Source organism: Apis florea, unplaced genomic scaffold (genome assembly GCF_048593485.1).
Source record: "Apis florea isolate Af1SG1 unplaced genomic scaffold, ASM4859348v1 contig_2748_pilon, whole genome shotgun sequence".
In the NCBI taxonomy this organism is placed as follows: domain Eukaryota; kingdom Metazoa; phylum Arthropoda; class Insecta; order Hymenoptera; family Apidae; genus Apis; species Apis florea.
In genome coordinates this window covers 564,630-591,841 of record NW_028256636.1, presented here as the reverse complement: position 1 = coordinate 591,841, position 27,212 = coordinate 564,630, and the positions used below count along the sequence as shown (strand labels likewise).

Here is a 27,212-nt window from a genome sequence, read left to right as displayed (position 1 = left end):
AAAGAAGCGTATTCGGTGATTTAATGAGACCGATTCGTCCTTCTCGATTTTATTACTTGGACGTTTTTTTTTTTTGTTTCGCGTTTAAAGTTGATTTAATTTCACGCGGAACGGTTTTCGTCTTTACGGGAAAAAACTGGAGATTGGTAAAACAAAGTAAAAGAAACAAATGGATATTTGATAATTTTATTGCATTATCGTACTATTTATCTTATCTCGTGGTAAAAAAAAAAAAAAAAAGAAAGTATTAGATTTATCAAATTAATGTTGATATGGATTAGGTAAGGATAAATGAAAAGGAAAAATATTAAATGAGCCAGGAAACGCTTAATGGCCTAACCCTTAAGAAGCGATGATTTATGTATATAATTCGTATTCCAAGGAGAACTTCATTTTACATATTTTTTAGGAATATTAAACGAGCACTAATGTTGCACTGTTTTACTATTTCTTAATGTTCCTTACGAACAAATTATCCCCTTTGGCTGTATTATTTATATCACGCGTAAGCAGATACCATGGATATCGGCTAAGGTTGTGTTAATGCCTTTTCACAGCCTTAGTGTGAATATATTTTTATTTGCTAAATGACTTCATAATTGCGAGTTTGCAATGAAAGAATGAAGAAATAACTCATTATTGTATTTTTCATACTTGCTTGAAGAAAAAGCAAAAATTTATATTAAATCTTTATTATAAGTATGTAATATAAAATAATTAGTTTTTTTTTTTTTAACTTAAATAGCATTTAACGAGGTAAATAAATTTTAGATAAACGGTCACGTAATTATTACTATAAAATTATTATAAAATTCGATTTAGTTGTTTATTAACGTTTGATGATTTAACAGGATAATAATAATAATAATAATAATAATAGTATTTAACAGGATAATAAATCTTAAATAATTGATTACTTAATTATAAAATTATTAGAAAATCCAATCGTTTAATTTTTATTATTTCCAACATAAATGAAATATTATATTGAAATATTATATTATATTATATGATACTTACTAGCAACATATAAATAAGCGGCAACCGTTATAGTAGTAAACGATGGAGAATCGCCAGAAACTTCACAGCGATATTTTCCAGTATGGCTTGGTTGCAAGTCCCTTAAAACTACGCGATGAGCATCACTTTGATTTAACTGTAACGTAATTAAAAATAACATTAACGAAAATTAATTGACTAGCAGATGAACTAGAGAGAATCGAATAATAATGGATAATAAAGAGGAAACGGTCACAACGTTATAAACGAATCACAACGAAATAAAAAATTCCTCTCAAAAAAAAAAAAAATGTATTTCACAAAATTCTATAACGTATCAATCTCTCTCTCTCTCTCTCTCTCTCTCTCTCAGAGAGACGGGTTATTTTTACATTCGTTACAAATGTCAATATCGGATGCACGTCCGATAAAATGTTCTCGCAAACATGTTCTCACCGCCGTGCAATAACAAATTTAAAAGATTTCCAATTTATTGAATCTGTTTCAATTAAATATAAATCCCGAAACATCGTGTCCATCTACCTACAACGCGAGATAATTGTTTCACGCCGGGCATAACTTATTGGCGCAATTTAAATAAAATTCGACGGGACGATGGCCACGATGATAAAACACGTATAACACGAATATTTTCACCTGCGCGTCACCGTGAATTGATACCGTGTAATTAAATTAAAATTGAAAAATATGAAGCGATATGAAGCGATCGGTTGGCGAGAGTGGTGCGTGCGACTCGTCGATACCAGGCGGCCCGACCGGGTCAATTCAAGCGTCGATGATCATAGGAAGGATGGGGAGGGGGATGGAGGGTGCGTACCATTTATTGCAAATCGATCGCACTTACTCGTTCCCTTTGACATCCTCGCACATTCGCCCGTTCATGACAAACAATACCTCACAACAACGATTAATTACATGTTGCCAGTGGCAGCGTATAAATCACACAATCAATTTTCATCGAGTGGTGGTGTTGCGCTCGCGGTGTGAACATTCTCGTGATCCAACTTGCCAATCGAGCGTATTGCTCGTCGAACGATCATCTTTGCTTAAGGAGATGTTTATGAAAACGGAGGAGGGATATCGAGGTGGAATTCGATAATAATTCGATAATATTGATATTCGATTTTTTTTTATATCGATCGTGGTTGATGGCTAGTTTTTTCAATGGATCATTGAAGGGAGATAAGGAAATACGGAATATCGATTTTGGATAAAAATTTTTATATCGTAGGTTTTTTTTTGTGGTTTATTGTGATTTGTAATCAGGTCAACTTTTCAAACTGATTTTGAAAAGTTGATTTTCGAATGAAACGAAATGCGAATTTTTATAATAATAATTTCTACACTATAATTAAAAAATTTGATTTTGTTGCTTATTAATATCCGGTTTTATATTTTGTCTGTTAATTAATATCATATTGTTGATTAAAAAATTCATAACAAAAATTTCCCCTTCTCAATTTTCGCTTTTTTACTTCATTAATTTATTTTTATTTTCCGTTTAATTTATTACTTGAATGATAATTAGTAGTTTTATTTTTTATCAATTTGAATTAATTTTCTTTAAAGAATACTCATCATACACTTGTGCACAATTGCCATAGATGGCTGGAGAGGCACTATATCTAATTAGATCATGAGGTTGGATGGTGAATTAAAATTGAACGAGGGCCATTTTTATTATGAATCCTTTTATTTTCTCAGTTTCATAATTCTAGTTTAATATACTTATCGTATATAATTCTATAATTATACTGGCCTTCTTGAAATTGCATTAAAGATGCAATTATAATACTAAATTTAATTTTAATATTTTAGTATTATTATAACAGTAAATATAAAATTCAAATTGCATTTTTTTGCCATTATTTAATAACGGTAAAATTTACTAAAGAAAATTACATGTACAATGTATAACGAAAAATAATGACGTAGATGTAATCGAAGAGGTAAAAAATAGGTAAAAAATCGGTCTACGATGAAAATTTAATATCAGTTACATCAACAAAAGTAAAAAATCTTCCAAGTATAATTTTGAGAAATATTTTAAAATCGCATGAAAATAATAGAAATATTATTTTTAATTATTCCAATGATCTAATTGTATTTTTAGGAGTTAAAATCTTCAAAGTCAAAATGCTAATATTGCTAATATTAAATCCATTTATAAATTATGTACGTTGCAACATTGTTTGTTAGAGCCGCGTTTACACTAAGTGTACAAGCAAATTGATCGGCCTCAAAATCAACCGTGTAAGCTAAATTTTAGTCAGATAAAACAAACTTGAATTTGTAAGTTGATCAATATAAATCCAGCTTAGCGAGCAATTTAAAAAAAAAAAAAGAAAAACACCGGAATTTTTATTCTTAATCTTCATCGAAAAAAGATATTTCGAAATCGTGCTTGAATAAAAGAAACTACGAAAGCTACAAAAACTTTTTGTACTTGCTTTATTCTTTTTTCATGAGATTTCATTTTTCACAGTATCAAGTTTCTGCAATCGTATGGAAACGTATGAACACGAAATTTAATACGCTTGGATCGAATTAATTGATACAGATAAAAATTATAATAAATAATAAATATTTATTACAATACGTTCAAATACTTCTTACAGCGTACACTCGAAATTAAAAGCTGAAGTTAAATTCAGTCGATACAACAACATTGTGGCCGCAATGCAATCCAGAAGTAATCTAACATCTCATTTCTTTCTTTCTTTCTTTTTTTACAAATGAAAGAAAGAACGGAAAGAAATAGTAATTTTCATGGAAGCAAGCAAGAGTTGGCTAGTTTCGCTCGGAGGTTAACTACTCTTGCGAGATTTTTCATCGTCGTACGCACGAATCGACCGTGTAATTTCACACCGTAAGTGGAAAACACAACATCGCCAACTATTGTTCATGCGTTCGAAGAATTACTTCGGAGTGGTAGAAAAACGGATTGAGCGGAATTGCGGATGAAACGTTTCGCTCGAAAATAAGTGGGATTCGATCGGCGATCGACGTGCAGTCACGCATCGATGCATGGCTGTACGTACTATTTCACACCATCGTGTGCATCGATTCGACAATTCTCCTCCCGGCCACACTACGCATAAATTCATCCCGGCTCACTGATAATTTTAATAATGTTACCGTTTGTGAAATACGAATCCAACCCAACTCCACGCTACATCCCTTCGTTCGTTGTTTGTTTCGCGCGGTGCTGCATATATCTCTTAGGCCTCGCGATACAATGTATGCATAATGGGTTCACGTGATGCGCGTGAACAGGTATGCGGTGGAAAAATATCAATGTAATGAGACTTTGAAATGAGAGAATAATTTTCCGGTCGAGAAAATGATTTTAGTTACTTGAGCAAGGGAATAAACGACAGAGCTCAGTTATACCTTCATTTAGGTTTCCTCTTTGCTTTCACTTAATAAGACGTACGTACGTAAGTTGATGGTAATTTAAACAGTTGGTTTCCTTTCGAGCGTGTGTGCGTTTTATAAGGTATTACGGTTTTCAGGTATCAGGCGAATTCTTGCACGATAATTTCTTGATTAATGATACCTGATTCAATGGGATATTTAATATATTATTATATTGTGTTATTATATCGTGTAACACAATGTTAAATTTAATTTATCTGTGACGAATGGTAGTTGCGTGAACAAATGATTGAACGACGAAAATAAAAGATAAACTCAAAATATTATTTTATAATTTAATATATTTATTTAAAAATAATAATAAAAATTATTAAAAAATTGTATTAATAATAGCATGATCATAAATATTCAGTTTTCAGACGTTTCTTGTTTACACGAAACATATAAATTATTCATATTGAAATTTCTTAGAAGTTGCTAAAGAATAGGATTTTTAATTTATTTAATGACACTATTACTTTATTGTAGTTATATGTTCTATCTTATTATCTATATTTATTTGAAAATAATAATTAACACGTAAATATGTATTATGCTTGCAAACGTTAAGCACAATATAAATTTTCTGAGATAAACATAGAAATGTATTGTTTCTACTATTTACTTTCTTATAAGATGTTTATCTGATGATAGTATACAAGAAATGAGTTTTAGACAATTGCTTTTTGTCATTAATGTAAAGATACGTTATCAATTGAACGTACGTACAAAGTCAGTTTTTATTGTATATAAATGAAAAACCATATATTCTTGTATCAATACAACGAAAGAATAGAAGATTAATTTAATTGCAGTGGTAGTAGAATTAATTAAGCAACTTATTTATTGGTTCAATATATTAGAATTGTAGAATCAATCCAGAGAATTGTTCCCAGATTTCGTTAGATTAATTAAACTGTCTAAAAGAACACGGCTTACACTCGGAAGCTTCGAAGAGTTGCAACTAATCAGGATTTCTTCCAGATCAGCCGGTCGTAGCAACGGTACATTTTGCTTGGTCACCAATGTTTGCGAATGCTTTTAGCAAATTAGAATGCGACTGACGAAAATTTAACGTTCTATCGATCGTATCAGAATGAAATCTATGCGTCTGATTTCCCTTAAAAATGTCGATTTAACTTGTTTAAATTCCGAGTTAAATAAAGAAATCGTTCGACCGTTATTGATCAATTTATATTCAATTTAGAGATTATTTTTTAAATGTTTCTAATTATTTATATTTTTCTAAATAGTTTACCTAATGATTTCAAGTATATCATAGTTATTTCAACGACAGAGATAGGTTTCCTTTTGAAGGATTTATAACAAAAATAATTCTTGTTGCTTTTTTCTAATAGAACAGATGAGTATTCTAATATTTTTAATTTTTGTTTATATCGAATTAAAAAAAAGAAAAATATACTTCGTAGAATTTTGTGATATTATATATCAATATCATGGACCAAATTTAAAATTATTGTTCTTATAATTCCCTCGATTATTTTATGAAAGAAATATCAAACATGTAATAATAATGAGATATCCCATTTTTTTCAATCCGGTACGAAATCTTTAACAAAATAATTAAATTGTTCATTACACAAAGATTACAATGAAAATTATGCATATACGTATATGCATAATTCATGGTATGAAAAATAGAGAATACATTTAATTAAAGTTAATAAAATACGTGGTACCACGTGTATACAGTTTGTTAAATACAATTATATAATAAAATAGAATATGAATGGTACTAACAAACTTTCATGGTTTGGCGAATTTGGAGAAATATAATCCGAGAGACTCACTTCCGTTTCCTCGGTTCTCAACGATTGCACGTCAGGTGCGAATGTAAAACGTGATTCGCACAGAGCTCGCCTTCCAACTTTTAATAAGTAAGAAATTCTAAAGGTGTTCCTAACTCGAAATAACTCGACGACAATTCTCTGAGTAGCGTCCAGTGGATTACTGTTGTGAAATCTCGAAACCGCCTTATTTTAACGAAGCAACTAGTTATTCGCGTTTAAAAGAGATGCAGTTTTTTAATTTTGTGTATTTTATTAACGAAGCAACCAGTTATTCATAAACAAAAAATTCTTAATCAAAAATAACGAGATATATATCATTATTAATATAATAAAAACATGATAAATATAAAACAATCGAAAAATAATCGGAAAAAAAGAAATTTAATTGGTACTACAGTTTTTAACAGTTCGAATGAAGTATACTACTTAATGTAATACTTAATTTGCAAGTATGAATATAAAATTGTAACGAATACTTACGAGAACTTTGTTACCCAATTCTCCAAAAGCACTTGTAGGTGGCATTTCTTTAGGAATGTATCGAAAAAATTCAAAACGTTTGTAGTACCATTTCACTGTGTACAAAGTATCTGATTCTAGATCGTATCCGCAACTCATATTGACGGTGGTGCCATCTGCTACGGCCAATGGAATATCGATGGACACATTCTTAAGTCCTCGCACACCTGGAAATAAAAACAGAGAAAATATAATTTTCACGCTAGAATTTCTGTTAATATATTGCTAGATATATTTCCAAAAGATTTGATAGGAGAACTATAAAAAGAAATAATGGAAATAACTTGGAATTTCCTTGAAATTTCCTTTTTTGTAAAATTATGTAATTTCAACGATTGTTTGAAGTAAATAATTCTCGTATCAATGATCCTATATTTGTTTGATTTCATATTAAGAATATTTATCCTTAAAACAACAAATCTGTATTTAATTTTAGAAATTTTTTAAATAATTTTCATTACTAATAAAAAAAAAAAATGAAACTTTTTGTATTTGCGAATATTGAATTATCGAAATTTATAAACGAGTTACATATTTTATCATTTAAACAATCGGATTTATTTAAAATTTTTGTTTTCATTTTTCGGATAAAAGGTGAAAGTCCGATAAAATTGATTACGAAATTAATGCTTTAGAATAGATTAATTTTCAAAATTTCGTAAAATTTTAATTCAATTACCACATTCAATTCGAATATTCCGGATAGATAAAAAGAAATCACGTAACATAAATCGCAAACATATCTTTCCCAAGATTTAGTAAGTTGGGTGACAAGCATTTATCCTGTAATAACTTAAACAGACAAGTACTTACAAAACTTTCTACGTAAGCTTAGCAACGTCAGCGTCAGTGTTAGTCACCCGTGGGATTACGTTCCCAAGAAAAGAATTGCGTGAAAAGGCAGGGAAAACTTTCGACACCGGCGTCGACTTTTAAATATCACCCTGGGGAACTATGCGGTTTATTCTTTTCTAAATATAACGCGCTATGCGCTTTTTAACTTTTTTTTTTTTTTTTTACTAATGTTCGTTTATCCGAATCTCTTCGTCGTGTTACAAATTGTAATCACGGATAACCTCATTTTCGTGAAAGTTTCGAACTTAGTTTTTAACCGTACGAATTAAAATTAACGTTTATCTGAAATGATGACTTTCACGAGGAACATTATTATTCGTTGTGATTGCGATATTCGATGCTGTGCGGTAAAATAAATGTAAATGAAATAATTTTATTTCGAATAATAGATACAAATAAAATAGGTATAAATAAAGAAAATATGACAGCAAGAAATTTATGATTCGTCTTTTAAAAGATAATATATAAAATTATATCCATTAATAGTTCGAAATATTTGTCTCTCTTCCATTAGTATTCTATATTTTAAATTATGTATCTATAATAAGCAAAATTATACTGTTTGAAATGTTATCCTTATATTAAATGTTACTTCACATAGGAAAAGATATTCACAGAGATTTAATAAAAGCATGCTATATAATTAATCGTAATCTCTTTGTATAAAATCATTGTTATTTAAAAAAAAAATCAAAGTATCATTGAAATTACTATTACTTCAAACAAATCGATAAATAATTAAATGAATCAAATTTCGTGATACAGGAAATTTATACTTATATAAAAATACTTCACTTATTTCAATTTCGAATAACTCACATCTACGAAAAAAATGCAAATATTACGTAACAATTTCCTTATAATAATAATAATAATAATAATAATAATAATAATACAAAAAATATATATATATATTCGCGATTAAACGAAACGGATATGCGATGTCACTGTCTATGGCAATGTTTGTACACTGGTGATAAGACGACGTGCCATATACGTAGCCTCAGTTATCACCAACGGGTTGAAAAGTTTGTCCGTTTCGTCGACATTTCGGCTTAAAAGAGGGAGAGAGAGAGAGAGGAAAAAAAAATCTGTCGCAAGTTAAACGTCTAGCTCTCGTGGATTTGCGAGATCAGCATGCGATGTACGTGAGTGGCATTTGCTATACTGGATTAACGCAGCTTCATCATTAATTAAGCGTTTTTCACGGAAACACGAAACTTGTTAATTATTCATGACACAACACACGGCCTGTTGTATCTTTAATATAATTAATTACTAATTGATCTAATTATATATTATAGTAGCACGATGTACGTTTTCCTTTCTTTATTCTTATGTGCTTCGAGATCATTCGATGCACAGATATTGCAGGATTTATCGTGGAATTATTTTCTGAAATATTTTGTACAACTCCATTATTGGAGAAATAAATGGTTTAAAAATATTGTTAAACAGGAACGCATTAATATTCAGATACTATGAGGGGGGAGATTATTGTTTTATCTCATAAATATTTGAATTTTCGTTTTAAATTTCATTTTTATTAGAATTTTATATAATTAATTTATTGATAAGTGTAATTGTAATACCATAAAATGTCAAGAACGTATTATTAGAAATAATCGAATTGAAGAAAATTAAAAAAAATATATATAAATTAAAATGTAATGATATGTAGAGAAATTTCAAGTACCGTTAAAAAAGAAAATATTGTTAAATATGCATCGACCATTAGGATTGCTTATGATTGACTTGCTAATGTTTAGAAAACAGCCACGTTGCGGTTTAATGAGATAAAATTATGGATAGAAACGAAACATCATTCAACCTGGCCATTTCCTTATCATTATATCCTTCACCACTTCAACACTTGATACGTCGTTCGTTATTTCTGACAAAGCAGTGCGTTGATTTCATTCTAGTTATCCAGCAATTACATCCACATATAAATTATTGTATGTACAACGTGTTTTAGAAATAGATAATCAAAATTTTATCGTATTCTCTTTGACAACATAGCTCCAAACATTCTTCTTCTTCAAGTATAATTTACATATTCACTCCTATTTTATTTTATATTTTAAAAATATTCTATTAGTAGCCCAATACGCTTTTTTTAACAAAAAGAAAAAAAATTATTTTCCGAGGTTCATTTAAGACTTTCATGCTTTCCAAATAATATCCTATTCCTATTCGTAGCATCTTTTTTTACAAATTTGCACATTTGACCATCAATCATCAAAGTAATTGACCCTCATAACTCTATATTACTTTTCTCGAATCATTTTATTCGAATGATCAATTCCTATTGGTAGCCCAATATACTTCTTTTAACAAAAAGAAAAAAAATTATTTTCCGAGGTTCAAGGTTCATTTAAGACTTTTATGCTTTCCAAATAATATCCAATAATATCCTTTTTTTTTACAAATGTGCACATTTGACCATCAATCATCAAAGTAATTGACATTCATTACAACTCTACTTTCCTCGAGTCATTTTATTCGAATGATCAAACGTTAAATTTTATCATATCCACGATGATGAAACGTTGGAGAAACGTAATTAGACAATCTGTAATTGGTACACAGAATCGTGCATACAGCCAATCAGTTGTTCGAGCCAGAAGGAGTGAGCAAAAGGGACGGGCACTCGACAAATCATTTCAAGGAGATTTAAATACCTGCTCCCTCGCTAATCACCTCGCTAATCTTTAATTACTGGCTTCAGCCTCCATACCCGATCGTTATTCGCGTCACGCTTTCTCTCCTGTACACGCACCTTCCGTTTTTAGAAGATGAAACCTTCCCATAAATAACAGTACCCACCGAGACAATGGCGTTGCATAAACTCGCTACCTATACATCACCCCCCTCCTCCCCCGGTTTCCCTTAAATTATCGCTCGAATAATAGGGCGAGCTAGATCCCAAAATCGTTTTCCTTCACGGCCACTTTGCCCCGTTCTTCGTCAAATTGCGCAGCCAAACGTTAAACACAGACCATTGGGATTAAATACACCACGTTCTGTTATTTGGCTCTCTCGTAAAGTTCGTGCTTTTATAATTACGGTATCGGTTTATGGGCGATCGATTTTTGTACGTGATTACAAACCTATCCTGGATAAGGAAGTGAGAGAGAAAAAATTCGTGCTGTATAATAGCTACGTATTATCGATTTCTCTAATTCTCTAATTACTGTATTTATTAATCGAAATCGAATGTGTGATCTATGATTTTTGTAATTGGAAAGGGATGGATTTCTTGATCGAAAGTGATTGATAAGAATCTTTGATATTCTTTGGAAAGATTAAATTGAATACAAATAGATGTTTAATATTTATTTGGTGCAATGTAGTTATAAATTTGTAGTTTATTTGTGTAGAATGAATGAAGGATTGAGAAGGTAATCACACTCTCTGAAAATGAGTTATAATATTCGAACTCAAACATTTCTTTATTCCTCAAACTTTTAATTGAGTGAATTAATTAACTACTTCGATAGTTTAATATTGGCTTAATTTATCATATTAAAAAATGACAGAATAAGGAGATTTTTGAAATGTTAGAAATCATTTTCTAATATGACTTGTGCTAATTAGTGTCTCTTGTAAAATTTTAAAAATAAACATATCGATTTAAAAATTTAATGAAAATAATTTGACTATAATTAGTCAAAAGCCAATAGTTTCTTTCTTCAAAAACTATAATCATGATTTCATATTTTAAAATAAAATATATTTCAAAAAATGGAGTTAATCATTTTGGCATCTGAGAAACTCGATACAATTTTTTATTTATATTTTATTATTGAATAAAATTTTAATCGAAGGAAATATTTCATTTATACTGTTTTCCATAAAAACTTTTATATCATACGTATATTATACTATACATATTATATATTTAAATAGCATGGAATGCTATTAGTCTCTTATCAATTTCATGAACGTACATTTCCATGAAAATATTACGACAAGGAAGTTTACGTAAAATAATTCTCAAGCAGAGAAAAATCTCTGTACACAGATCTCTGGGAATTGTTCTCATCCATAAACGTGGGTGTGTCGATTCTATACTTACATCAGTTCGCTATAATTAGCGAATGTATCAGATCCCGCAGAAAAGAAATCAAATGCCATAGCGGATTAATGAATTTCTATACAGATTCTTCATTCAGATAGTTAATTTTATACCGAATCGTATAATTGGCGTACAGTTATTCGCGGAAATTTTTCACCGCCATTATTATTAACCTTTTGCAACAATACAGTCTCTTCGACTATTATTCAATTTCTGATTTTACTTATTTTTTCATAATAAATATTCTATTTTTAGAATAGAAATTAATAAGTAAAATAACGAATCTTCTAAAGGAAAAATATCTGATTTAAAAAGATTTTTCTTGCATGTAATTGAAATATCAATTTTGGAATATAAATCGTTAACATTCCAAATAACAATTTACAATGATTCGATAGATTTAAATATCCTTCGAGATCTCTGATTCAATTTTTAATTTCAAAAAATTATAGCTCGTAATAAAAATATAATATTGATAGCAAATACGTTCAAATAACAAATTGAACTAGATTTGAAAATCTTAAGTAAAGATCAATTTCTGATTTAAACATTTTCCTAACTAATAAAAATTCCAATATTGAAATATAAACGATCAAATAACGTTTTAGTTAAATTTAAAAATGTTTTGAAAGCAAGATAATGTGATTCAATTTTTGATTTCATCGTGATTATCGTAGAAATCGATAGCAAATGCATCAAGTAACGATCCAATTAAATTTAAAAAGGGAAGATAAACGTTTAATTTTACGTAAAGCAAAAGGATATCTTAGCTATTATCATAAGAGTTAACCACAAACGTTATAAAATCACGATAAATTGTCTTTAAACGTATCGTTCTATTCCAGATGAAGGTATTCCGCGATTTTAAATATCCCAATCAGGAATTAATTACATGCATATTTTATTTGGGCAGCTTATAGCGAGTATCTCTTCTAAAAAGTCTTCCAAGCATTATGCATATCCTTGGCAAGATCCCCTACGGCCCGCAAAGACGGAAAAGCCAAAGGCGTAAAGAGCTTGTACTTTGAAATGAGATCCCTTTCTTTCTTCAGAACTCAACTAAATGAAACCCCATCTCTGATACACAGCCGGTTGCCGAGCCTTTTATTGTTTTCTAAAAGACGGGAGAAAGAGACCAAGTGGAAAAAGTCTTTGAAAATATTTGTTATAAAGAAAATATCATGCCGAGCGGTCTATATAAATCTGCTGGAAGATCAAAAGAACGGGGAGGAGACACGGATAACAATATTTGATGACGATCATTTCTTCAAATGTATGGATATTGTATATTTTTAGATTGTGAAGATTATTTTCGATAATTCGATTGACCAAGTAATGATGAAATTGAGTAATATTTGAGAAATAATAATATTCAATAATGTGGTTAGGTTTTCACAATTATCGTGTATTTTTTTTTTTATTATTAAAATTAACAATAATTGAAAACAACGACATTCGATTGCTTCGATAATTTTTTTCAAATTTATGAATATTGGATATTTATGTACGTTTTCAGAAGTTTTTAGTCTTAAATGTTTTTTGATTAATCACAATAATAATGATGTGAATAGATTGTTCTGAAATAAAGAATGTTTGCCGTATTTTTATGGCAAAATTTAATATAACGTATAATAAAGACACGAGTAATTAATTAGATTAATAATTTCGTTTTTACTTATGTGATTGCAATTTTCACATAATTAAAAGTAATTAATTTAAAAGTAATTAATTTAAAAGTAATTAAAACTCCATTAATTACGTTACTTTTTATCTCGAAATTAACCAAATGGTTAATACTTGTTATGTAATTGAAATAAAATATATTAGAGTAGCTTTAAATATTTCGATAATTATGCAGAAATCATTTTCGAATATTTAATTTTAACTATATTCGTTATGTCGAGATATTACGATAATTGATCTTCGTTGAACTCTTTTCTATAAAGAGATATTATATGACAAGTTCATATAATTAGATTCTTTCATCTTGAATTTTCCATTTTATTTTATACGTAAATTTATTTAAAGTTTGATGAAATAATATTATAAATTCTCATGTTAAAATTTCGATCATACACAAATAATAATCAAGTATTTCAAGAAAATTCAATTTCAATTTAATCATTTTAAAATATTTTTTAGTCTTTCTTTCGTATTTTTATTCAAACTGAATATTTTTCCATAATTTGATACCGACATTTCTCATTCCTATAGTTTTTTGTTTTTCTATATCAAATTTTTTTCTCGATAACAGATTTTATAAAAATTCGAGCAAATTTAACAATCTATCCGAACGAAAAATTTCCATTATAGATTTATAATATCCGATACTTAAAATCAGGATTGTCAAATTCAGTGAATAATTGTTCTAATATTAGTTTTCATAGGTTATATATTTCAATAATTTATTATTCAAATAATATTGTTTTGAGATTTTTTTCTAAATAAAAAATATATGTAGATAAGCATTTAAATCATTTGCAGAATTATTTAATCACTTGCAAAAGTTAGATCAATATTTTCTAATCAATTTGTCACACATATCATGAAGATTCAGAGGGGCAGTTTTATTAAAATTTTAGGAATATATTTTTTATTATTACAAATATTTCTTTCTTTCGAAATAACGAATTATAACGAGCATCAAAATTTTTATTATAATATTATCACTTCAAATAAAAATTCTCTCGTTAAAAATCACAGTATACCACGAAATCTTACCTAATTTTATCCTATCATTAGGGCCAAAAATCAAATAAAATCCTATTTATATAACGATCGAAAAATTACGAAAATCGAAAAACAATTTAAATCCTGATATATCGAACAAAAGAATACGCTCGCAATCATACAAGAATCAGACAGATATCAACTTTAACCCTCAATAACGTGGAAGGGCAGCCGATATTAACCCATGGAAAAACTAGACATTAATTCTAACGATTGGTATCGATTCGGCCGAGAAAGTATCTGCACCAGACGATCTTTTAATCCAACAGATGGAAGTGTTACGATCGACTGGTATCCGCTACGTATCCGGCCGTATTTAATTTCCAATGGAAATCGAGAAATCTATCCGATGGGGAAGGGTTGGCTCGGTTAATATTGCAAGATTCAGAAGCGATCGTTGAATCTTTAAAGTTTTCGAGTCCGTGCAGGGCGATGGCCAGTAATCGGACGTTGAAAAAGGATTCCACCAGGTCTCTCGAAATGGAAGTTGAACTTTTATATGATGCTCGTAAAAAGTTTTATAATAAAATGTATATCAGAGCGTGTGCATATATGTATAAAGGATATAGTGGATAAGCACTGTGATGTCGTCTAGTTGTTTATGAGTATTTTTTGAACCGTCTCTATTTTCTGGATCATTTTGTATGATAGTTTGATATACTACTTTTCGTTTGATAGATTAACGCATTATAAATTTAATAATTATTTCTTTTTTTACTTTTTCATTTCTATTTGATCTTTCAATTAGGTCGTGTTTTATTTTCTAATTTCTTTTATTTTTCTTTTAATAAATCAAAATGGAACGGTTGTTTTTTTAAAATAAATTTTTAAGATCATCTTATATAACGTTATAATTTTTTTTTTGTTTATTAAGTAATAGATATCGAGACGAATTTATTATAAATACGTATGAGTACATAGGTTTAATATCTAATATTAAGTCTTTTTATTATGTTTGAAAGTTTATATTAGTTTATATTAATTATGATTGTGCAAAAAATATAGTTAAATAAAAGAGTTTAACGTTGATCTAAAAATATATAAATCTGAACGCAGGAAGAGGGTAAATTACATACATGTTAAAGAAAAGATGAATTTAAATTATTTAATTCAAAATATATGTAATTAATAACAAATTAATTCGATATTATCGATTAATCGAATGAATAATTTAGAATGAAATGATAATATGCGATAGAATATTACAATGAAACAATAGTTTAAATAGTAAAATATATCGGATTAAATAGTAAAATGTAAGATGTAAGCCATTTTTCATTCCGTGTGAATTTGTATTCACATTTTTGACAATAATATATTTCTTTCTATATAGTTCGATTTTCCTCTCTATTTTCATAGTATAAACGTATAAAAATATTTTAAAACTCAATTTAATACTAATTTCCAACAGATTTAATACACGTTCATTAAATACAAAATTCCAAACACCGCGGAAAAACTTTCGGAAAGTTTTCCATATTATCGACATTCTTGAGTTCAAAAACTATCGACAATTTCATGAATTTTCTCTAATTTTGCTTTATAAAATTTAAACACAGTTATTAGATATAGTTAAAAATTCAAAACACTATCGTAGAAATATTTCAAAACTAATAAAATGATACAGAATTAAATAAAATAATATAAAAGACTAAAAAAAAATGAATAATCTATAATTTAAAATGACATTTTAAATATTTTTATATTTATTTAATTTATGTATCATTTCAGTGTTTGTATTCTAAATTATTCATTAATTTAAAAATTATTTAAAATTTTAACGTTTTAAATTTTAAATATTTTTGCACGGTTTTTAAAAAGTAATTTCGAGTTACATCAAGTTAATGTCAAGTTAATTTCAAATTTTAATTATATTTTATAATATAAATTTTTGAATACTTCTTTAGCTCGGATATTTATTAAAGTTGTTTGTTCATACAATTAGTGAATTCAAATGCATTTACACAAAATGCTAGCTTCGCGAAAAGAATATTTACTTCGTAAAGAAATTAAACGTAGCTTTGTTTATGAAAGCGTTTCTGAATATACATTTTAATACCCATTGCGTAACAGTGACGTCTTATTAAACGAGATTGCATACGCTAATTGTACAGATTTATTTTCACGCTGTAGATGCATGCTTACAGATAGTAATTTAATCTCTATCACGCTATTGTTCTTCTATCTTCAAAGAGGAAGTTTACTGTTTTAAAGTACAAGTTACACGTTATAACATTTTTCTCAAAATATTATGTTTCCTATTACGTGAAAATTTCTAAATGAAAATATAAAAACATAATAATTTCTAATTAATAATATAGTATAATTAATTTTATCTCAAAACTCTTTGTTTATAATGAAATACACATTCGATATGATTTTTATTAGTTTCAAAATATTATGTTTTCAACATAATATTCTCTTTTAATTCGAATTTTTTAAATCAAAATTTCAAGCATTTTTTCGATTCAAAATAAAAAACTCAAGGATAATAGTCAGTATTATATCAGTTGCATAAAAATCATAGAGAGTGACTATTTTTTCTATAAAGTCTAAACATTAATTATATTGGGAGTGAGAATTTTTCAAAAAGTTAATGATTATGGAATAACAAAAAGGATTTAGTGAATATGAATAAAAAAAATATTTCGTTTCAATTATAAAGCGAATGTTTCATTGTTTCTTCATTTGATTATAGAAAATTTTCTATAACATATTCTTCTTCCAATTCCGTTTAATTTCTAATTATCAAAAATTAAACGTTCTCTTTTTTAAAAAAAACTACAAGAGATTTAAATTCCAATTTACATTTTTTACAACATAATTCATTCATACCATATTTTCAACAAAAAAAAAATTCAAAAATTCGAGACGATCATCATTCGTTAAAAGCTCAAGAAAAGAAGCAAATAACTTTAAATAATAATCGAAATGAAAATTAATTTACAACTGTGAAGATAATCGATATACTTAAAAATCCTACCATCTTTTATCACCATATATATTATATCGAGTTACACACGCGCGTACAATTATAATTCGACTATTAAAGCAATCCACGTTTCAAAAAATTATTCTTCCCTTTTCGTCGAGAAACAATACGTATTCGAAACAAATATACCGCAGATAGGAAATGCACACCACAATAGAGTTCCCAATTCCTCCTCGTTGTCTTCCCCGGTATCAACTTCCCCGCGTACCCATCATTCTCCGCCTCTAGATTCAGCTGAAACCCTATTCTGAGCGAGCTTAACTTCGGAAGTATGTGCCGCGTGTTTGTACACGGTTGTGATTTACTCCCGGGTTATGTACCTTCCATGACTGGTTGCCATGAAAACGTGAAGGAGTGGAAATGCCAAGAAGAAGGCGCACGATGAAATTTGTCCGTTTTCACTGTGTAGCGTGTGAGATATAGTAAATTCGTCGATATATCAGTGGTGGTCTCGTTGAATTGCTTTCGAAGCTTTCGGTAACGCGCTTGCCTTACGGCATCGTAATCCTTGGGGAAGTTCATGCTGGTCACATTGTGCTGATACGGCTGGATCCTCCAAATTGGTGAGATTTCGGAAATTCTGATTTCTCACTGATCCCATTTTTAAAGTTTAATCGAATATAAACTGCTGCTTTATTTTTAAGTTAAATAATTTTATTTAACTGTTTGTATGTACAAAGTCATAAGTTTTTTAAATAGGTATTTTTTTTTACTAGGTGACGTGAGAAGTATGTAGTTTTGGTGAATTGCCAGTTATAGAAACTACGTTTAAGGTAATATAATTTAAGAAAAGAATAGTTTTTCTTTGTGTATCTTTATACTCTCAGTAATATTGTTTGACGTTGTTGAATTGAAAATGAAAATGAAATTGTAGAAGTTAGAAAAGAAACAACGTTTATTTTGGAGTATTCGATTATTTTCTTCTAAGTAAAAAGATCTTACTTTTGTTAAAAATTAATTTTTTCTAGATTTATGTAATCTTGTTTGGATATGCATGCATTATTGTTGTTTCATTTAACGCAAACTTAAATATTTTTGTAATTTAAAAAATAACCTTTAATCGACATTTTATATATCAATTTTTGTAGTTTAGAATCGACCTTTTGAAAATATTCCACAAATATATTAACACAGCCTCTATTCATGCATATTTATTTTCAATTAATTTCTATGGAAAATGACATTCAATATAAAATCCATACTGCAAACGAATTTTCGATCGAAATAGATGTAAATTAGTTTCCATACCTTTCACAATTATAATCAGTTTATCGATGCAAAATAGTATTTACATTTCTACCTATATTTCAATAAAATTTAATTAAGCTAAAGTGTGTCATACCATTCTTCGTTGTTCTCATTGTTTTCACAAATGTTATTTATATCCCATATCATTTTTTTTTCTGTCGATTCTACATTCTATCGAAACGATATAAAATTCTCCACTTTAATCATTTCTCTCGATTTTTCATTCGTGAAAAAAGATCGGTTGACAGTTTTAAATCTCGTAAATACAATTGAATTATTAGCATAATGTGTCTTTAGCAATGATATTCGACAAATAATAATATAAAATATTGTCTACAAGTTTGAAAATATCTCCAATATGTAGGAATTAAATTTTTTTCAATGTAAAATAAACAATTATTAAAATAATAAATATATTAATTCAACTTAATATCGATTATTTTACTTTCTTTTATCACGATGCCATAAATGACTCAAATTAAAAAAAAAAAAAAAAACGCTTCACAATTCAGATTTTAGAAAATGAAATTGCGCGTATCGATTGAGAAAAAGTTGAAAATACGTAATGTTAACGTTGAACCTTAATGTGTTAAAAGCAGGAAAGTCTGGTTCAACAACCACGGAAGGTGGGAATAGTCGTAGAAAACATGAGAATATGAGTTCATTGTTGACTACGAACATTGTAGGCTTGTAAGAGGATTGCACCTTATCCCCTCCAACCCTATTAATATAATATACAGCTATTGTTGCTGCACTCGCTTCCTCATAACATCGTGTACGCATCAACGAGAATGTGTATATTTCTTTTTATTACATTCTTCGTAAAATCGTTGCATCGAAACCGATCCTACTATTGTTTCAACTAGCTATATTTTATTTCACACGATCAATGTTAGAAATAGAACATGTTGCTATTTAATAATTCGAGTATGAATATATTCTAAATTTTTGCGATTGAAAATTAACAATAAAACACAAATTATGAAGGATGTGTCAATTGTTATAAAGTACATTAAATTAATTTGCTGTAAATGATAACATGTCTCGATTCAATCTTTGAATCTTCTTTTCAAAAAAAAAAAAAAAACTATTCTATATTCATACAAACAAAATCTAATTTATAGAAACATATTAATAAACGATAGACACGTACACGTATATCTAAATTCATATAAACTTGGACAAACTTAACAAAATTAGTCGCAATCCCCGAGAACACGACAAACCCTTAAACAGAAAAATAAATTCTTCTATAATTTTATATTTCTCGATTCTTTGTCTAAGAATGATTTCCAGCGACAATAATATTCAAGACTTAAACGTATCGACAAACAAAACATCTCCCGATTCGATGAATCGTTATTATTATCTCAGAACGCGTAAAAAGGAAAGGGAAGCCCAATGCGTCATCGCATCACGACGACCGGATAAACTAAAACGCATTATCGCGAAATTGCGAGGTTTACGGTCATCGTAAAGCTGATTACCGATACCGGATGCGGAAATAGAAGTTCCGTTCGGTATCACCTGTCGTTCATACGTTACGTCGATACGTAATGCCGCTTCCTTCCGTCAAGATGGCACGTGTTAACGCTCATTCCACCCGACATTCGCAATAGCACGCGTCACGAGATAAGCCGATGGAATTTGACGTTTCCTTCGCTCGGTCTATAAATACGGTGGAGGAGAACGAGAATACTTGTTACAGGGAATGGTGATCGGCAATGCGCATCCTCGTTGCGCACCGCCATTACTTACGCAGTTCTCGCGCGTTTTTTTTCCGTTACGCGAAATTATTTTAACCTATCATTCTCGCGGAAGCGTGTAACGTTTATGGTTCACGTGCGGGGAGCGCGGTTCGATGATGATTTCGGTTTCTTCGGGAACGTAGCAGCCAATTTTCATAGTGGATAATTTCCATTTTGTACGGCGATTCGAGAAAGTATTTACAACAGTTGGCAGGGGGAAATTTTACGGGTGTAATAACATGTTTGTGTAATTTTCGTGAAAAATTTTTTAAAATTTTTATTGGTATGCGCACGGTATTCCTAAGGAATTATAAAATGTTCGGTAAATATGGAATGTGAGTAATGTCTTGAAAAGTTATAATGAAGTAAAGGACGCAATAGAGAAAAGTAATAAGTTTTAATAATTATATACTAGTTATTTTTGGTAAAATAAATCAGAGGCGTCTTTACGTAATAATTTTAATTCTGATTTGATTCTTAAATTTATATATTTATATTGGGTAATATTTAATAGCACGTTTATTCACTAAATGATTTTACGTGTTTGTGTAATCGATCATTCCTGGTGTTGACCAGGCTAATTAAGCGAATTATTCAAATATGATTCTAATTTTGTAATAATTTCGAATCAATAATCGATGCATAGATTCATAAAAACACTTAATTATTTATAAACCTTTTTTTCTCGCACCAGTTGTTGTAAATACGCGAAAAAAAATAATTTAACAGAGAATTTGTGTTATGCTTAGAATTTTTCATTTTCATTAATGTTCTATTTACATATATTTGCAAGTTTGCATTATGAAATCCGTTATTTTCATTTCATTAAATTTTTATTCATCGACTTACGCGAAATTATACGAAATAAAAAAACATGTATTTATTATTATCTAGAAACAATTTGGCTTTTAAAAATAAAGTCATTATTTCTTTAAAAAATCGTGTAACTTTTATTCTTTGAAAAGAAATATTCACCATTATTTTTAATGACTCTTTTTCTCTTTTGACGAGAAGAAGCGAAGTCATAGATATTTTTTCTCTTTCAATCCTTGCACGTATATATATATCAAACGATATTATTAAAATAATTCAAATGGACAACATTCAAACAAATCCAAACGAAATATTCGCACGAAGAATTTCTTTGAGTTTAATAAAAATGATATTTTTTGCAAATGGAAAAAATCTTGCCATCACAAGTAGTGCAAACTATCTTTTCCTCTCATCAGTTCCTCTCAACATTAGTTCACAGCGGTTTGAATTAATAGTCTCAGGATTGGAACAAGTCCAACAGCATATACCATATCCCCTCACATCTCAAATGATAGATACGTTTAAATCAGAGTTGTGATAAATGATTTAATGCAAAGACAGTGAATTAAATTCTAGATCAATAGTTCCCAAAACTGAATCAAAAGTTTTTCTCTTGTTGTCATTTTCATCGTGTTAATGACATCGTTTATTTGAATCGCCAAATATCATATAATAATCTATCCTGATACTCGATTCGAATTTATTTTTTCAAAATTTCCTTTACAAGAGGAAGAGAGGATCGCTTTAAATTATTTGAATTCAAGAAGAAACTGTTATCGAACAATCGTTACGATAAAAAAATAAGTTTCCTCTCCGTGCGTTTCTTCCCGACATGGGAATCAAGGAACCAGACCAGATCGGTAAAAATTACGATAGCCATACGTGTCGGCGGGACGATGTATGCAACTTCTTTCGATCATCGCCAAGAGAGTTAATGATTTTGTTCCACGTTCCATCGAGGAGAGCGTTGTCCACGTTTTTCTACCTCTTCTCCTTGATATCTGTACGCGCGAGCCGATACACACAACGCGGTTCCGCATTCGAGAAACGCCTCTTCCTGTTGCTACGTCTCTCTTTCCACGTTTTATTTATCGTTTCACGCAGCGCAGAACCGCTTCTCTACGGTTCTGCCCGAGACTTTCCGGGACTGTGGTGTAATGAGTCGGGCAGACATCATCGCCCCCGCATTCTTTCGCATTCCGGTACCCACGCTTCTTTCGCGCGGAGTCGCGTCCGCGTCGAAAGTGCAGCTCACCGTAAAACGCGACCTCGCGCTAGATTTTAGATTTCGCGCAAACGCCTTTTCGTTTCCCGTGTTTGTTCCAACAATCTACGTATCTATTCCCATTTTCGTCGGCTAATCCAAACTTGGGGGAGAGAATGTCTCAAGGAATTTTTAGCGATTTATTACGATTGTCATCAATTGATTCGATATTTTTTTTTTTTTTTTTTTTTGAGAAACGAATCTTTTTTATTTATATAGATTATCTATATATTTTTTTTAAATGATCAATTTTTCAGTTTATTATTTCGTTGAATGTTCGTCTTCACAAGTGATCACATTTTTAATAGAAGTAATATCACAACTTTTGTTTGTTTGCATTATTATTGTTTTTTTATGTTCTATTATTCATTTATCGGGATTATCATCAATATGTATATATTTTTTTTAAATGATCAATTTTTCAGTTTATTATTTCTTCGAATATTCGTCTTCACAAGTGATCACATTTTTAATAGAAGTAATATCACAAATTCTGCTTATTTGCATTATTATTATTCGATGTTATTATTCATTTATCAGGATTATCATCAATTGATCCAATATTTTTTTTTTTTTTTTTTTTGAGAAACGAGTTTCTTTTATTAAAAAATAGACTGTGTATATATATTTTTTAAATAGTCGATTTTTTAGTTTATTTCTTCGAATATTCGTCTTCACAAGTGATCACATTTTTAATATCACAACTTCTTTGGAGTTACTTTGTCGAGTATTACTTCGTAGTTAAATTTAGAAATAATTCATTATTTGAATTATTTCAAATCATCATCCCTAATTAATTAATTCTTAAGGATGTTGTGTATAACTGTTAGATCGATGAGATTTCATTTTCTAAGATAAAATTTCAGATTGTGTGATTTCCTCGAAATCGTTAATAAACAAATTAAACTTCGTATTTAAGAGCTACAAAGAAATCAAATCAAATTGCCAAGTTTTGATTTTGAAATTTTAAAACTTATGAATTATATTGAATTATATTGAATATAAATCATAAGTTTTATTTTAGAATATTGAAATCATATCTATACACTATTTGACACGAAGAAAAATGTCTGGTGTGTAGAAAATAGATTGCAAGATGGAGGGCAGCGCACGGTACAAACTACGAAATGCAATGCAAACACGATACGAATCTGCAAAAGCAATTTGAATTTGCCGAGAGAGAATTTAAATTGCTTTCGAACAGTCTGAATTACAAGGTAGCTTCAAATTGTCTTCTAGCAATTCACATCCGGTTTGCATGATAGAATTCATTTCTAGTACACACAATATTAAAGTGAGAAATTTAACGACGTCGTTCCGAATAATTTGAACGAATCATTGCAGCCACTGTCGTTGAATTTCAAACGAATGTCCTCGATCATTTTCAAAAATGAAACGTGAAGTCAGCAAATATATGTGCATATAATTTTATTTCTCGACTTTGGAAATGATTGATAAAATTTAATATGAATTTATTATTAATATTTCAATTATTAATTTCTCTCGTTTTAAACTTTTATTATAATCGCAAAAACGAATTTTAATTAAAAATGAATATGAAATAATATTAATAAATTTCGTTATCAGATTTTTATCGCGGGTATTCTATTCCATTTTATTTCAATCGAATATTTTTATCACCGATTTTCTATTCTATTTTATTTTAATCCATTAATTCTAGTTTGATTCTATTAGATTTAATTGAATGTGAGTTTTTGTGATTGAAAAAAAAAAAATCAGAAATACACTTATTTAAAATACTTTATTACGAAATAATAGCATCATTGTATAGTTTTATGAAATCTCTTTTTTTTCTCTCTTTTTATACGTACAATTGTAATATCGATTTCATTCTATAATTACTACTGTATTTTTCATATCGAACTTTGAATATAAATTAGTTTATTTTAAATTGTAGAAATTATACAGAAAAATAATGACGATTAAATGACATCATAAAGAAATCAAAGAAATTAATTTAATTAATAAATTTAATTTAAGCGGAGGTTAAAATATAAATTTCAATTAATTGGGCGATATTTTGAGTCATAGTGATGTATAGTCTGCTTGAATGACAATGTAACCTGATAGCGAGAGGAGGGGGTGGAAAACTGGGAGGAGATAGAGTGTGCTTCAGGGTGAAATCTGTCACTCCTTCAACCTTGTTGTGACAACTAGATCTATAAACTCTGGACGCTTATACAGTTGGTGATCTCGAAAGGAGGAAAGTGTTAGCAACCAGCGAACAGGTGCTTTGATTGACAAGATTTCCCTACAGATGTGCATTTAATCCTTTCTAAAAACATGATACCTTATATTCGATAAACTTTGACAAGGATGAAATTAATTTATTAAATCCTTACCGGGAAATTTAATTTTATCATATTACGGACTTCAATTAATCTTTCATTGCTAAATACCTATGTAGAATTGATTCTCGTCTTTAATTATTAATTAAATTATTTTATTTATCTTGCTTCTTTGTGATATTATATTATATATAAACGGATATTAAAATAGAGAATTTAAAATAATTTATAAAAGCATTGAAATATTTTTGAAATTTTTGGATTAATATTAATATCAAGATAATTGAAGAATAATTGGGATAAATATTATGTAATACTATATTACGTTTTAAAAATCAGATTTTTAATTAATTTAAAATTATTAGGCTTTTCTTTTTGAACTTGATGAATATTATTATAAATGAGTTTATAAATATCTCAACATGTCTTGATAACGATACAAAATAATATATTCAGAGATAAGTAAGTTATGTATAACATATAATAAGTGCAAATGATTGCAAGTTTTTTGAGCGTAAAATAAATTAAAAGTGTGTTATCGACATTGAAATCGACATTGATACGTTCAATTAAAATGCACGATATTCGATTTCGTTACGACGAAAAAGAAAAAAAAGGGGAGAGAGAAAAAAGAAAGAAAAAGAAATTAGAATATAAAATTGATGACGAAATTCCGATCGTTCGCGCGCCAATTTTTACTGTATTTTCTTATAAAATCATTGAATCGTGACAAGGTCGTTAAAAATTAATTTACGTTACTCGTTCATTTGAATCTTGTAAAAAAAGTTACAGTTCTGAAAATATTATTAGCCATGCTCCTATGATCAGAATTCAAATAACAGATTTAATTAAATTCCATGCCAATGGGTTTTGATTTTCTGTTATCGTGCTCGCGGATGTATTCAAATTGCACCAGTTTCCGGTCCAATTGCCAATATAAGTATTGCAAAAATACAGATAAGCAAAAATGAAAACACCATTTCCGTGATAGAATAATTCTATCTGTAATATTGTATTCGATTAAAAATTAATATCGATACAAAAACATTATTTTCTACGATTTTTCATTTGGGATTAAAGTTTTTCAGTCAGGTTTTTAAAAAAAATGTTTCTCTAATATATCGATATTTTATTTTATTAATTTTATAATTTGATAGTTCAAAATAGATAATTGTTTTGAATAATAAAGTAAAAAGAATTATAAAAACTTTTTCGAATGAATGTGTTATAGCATATTTTGAAATATTTTTGTTATTTTATTAGGTTTTTATTTTTTATTTTTACGATAAAGAATATATTCGTTTTTAGTTTTTGTGGCATCAAATTTTGTGCCAGATTTCTCCACATTTTTCATTGTATTTAAATTGTCTAAATTATTTAAAAATTTACATATCTCTCATTAGGCAAAGCATAAATATTTAAATATTTATAATACCTCTAATCTCACTTTTCTTTTTTTGCATATATTTTCTAAATCTTTTTTAAAGATTTTCGTCCTTTCACGCTTTCATTTTTAATTTCTTTGAAATTTTATCTTTTACCTTTATAATTTTTATATATCTTGATTCTTTGATTCCTTGAATCTGCGAATAGCTCTGGAATCTTATTGCTAATCTTTTTATCTTTAAATCTTTGATTCTTTCAGTTACTGAATCTTTGATTCTTCATAGGTTCCTACTTTTTTGCTATTACTTTATAGTCCTTTAAGCATTAGCTAGATCATCATGTATAAAAGAATTGTTAATTATATTATTTAAAATTAAATGCAATTTATCATAGTGAATCTCTCTAATTAACTCGTGTATATCTTTATTTTTAATTCGTGAATATACTAAAATGAAATACAATAAAAATAAAGATACAATATGGCAAAGAATTTTATTAAATTCATTCAGAATTTTTCTAATTAATTTCTAATGTATAATAAAATTAAATATATGTACTTCTTGTCTACATATGCATATAATATTTACCAATTAATCCTTTTACATTTGATTATTTATTAAACAATGGATATTGGATAATTGCAAAAGATTGAAAAATGAAATTTTGTAATTATCCAGTAGACGTATCGATTATTTTTGATATAATATTAATTGAATATTCATTAATATTTATAATTATAATTCTAAAAAAATACGCTTCGTAAATAAATAGATTAATGCAACAATAAAAATTTTTATATTTAGCATTAATTAGCTTTGAATATTTTTTTAAAATATATTTTATTAAATAAACGATAAATCGTAATCTCTAGCTGAATATAATCCATTACCCCCAAAAATTGAGAAATATCGCTTTAATCTAATAAATTTTTATTATAATAAATTGCATTGCACGCGTTTTGAATAAATAAATATTACATAATTTTTCTCTAATTACATCTTTTCATGAATTAAAATTAC

The 27,212-nt window shown here is 28.5% G+C and overlaps 1 protein-coding gene across 2 annotated transcripts in view; it reads right to left on the bottom strand.

The window, feature by feature from the left end:
* The window catches only part of LOC100866401 (uncharacterized), a 60,609-nt gene that overhangs the window by 6,818 nt on the left and 26,579 nt on the right, over positions 1–27,212 (bottom strand). The window contains exons 1-3 of one of the 2 annotated variants that reach the window (XM_086907131.1): positions 7,581–7,916; positions 6,729–6,934; positions 1,021–1,156 (exon numbers count right to left, since the gene is read on the bottom strand). In XM_086907131.1, coding sequence (XP_086763257.1) covers positions 1,021–1,156; positions 6,729–6,866 — 274 coding nt within the window. In that variant the 5' untranslated portion in view covers positions 6,867–6,934; positions 7,581–7,916. Of the gene's footprint in view, positions 1–1,020; positions 1,157–6,728; positions 6,935–7,580; positions 7,917–27,212 lie in introns of those variants that run through there. The other variant, XM_086907130.1, reaches the window with a different exon arrangement.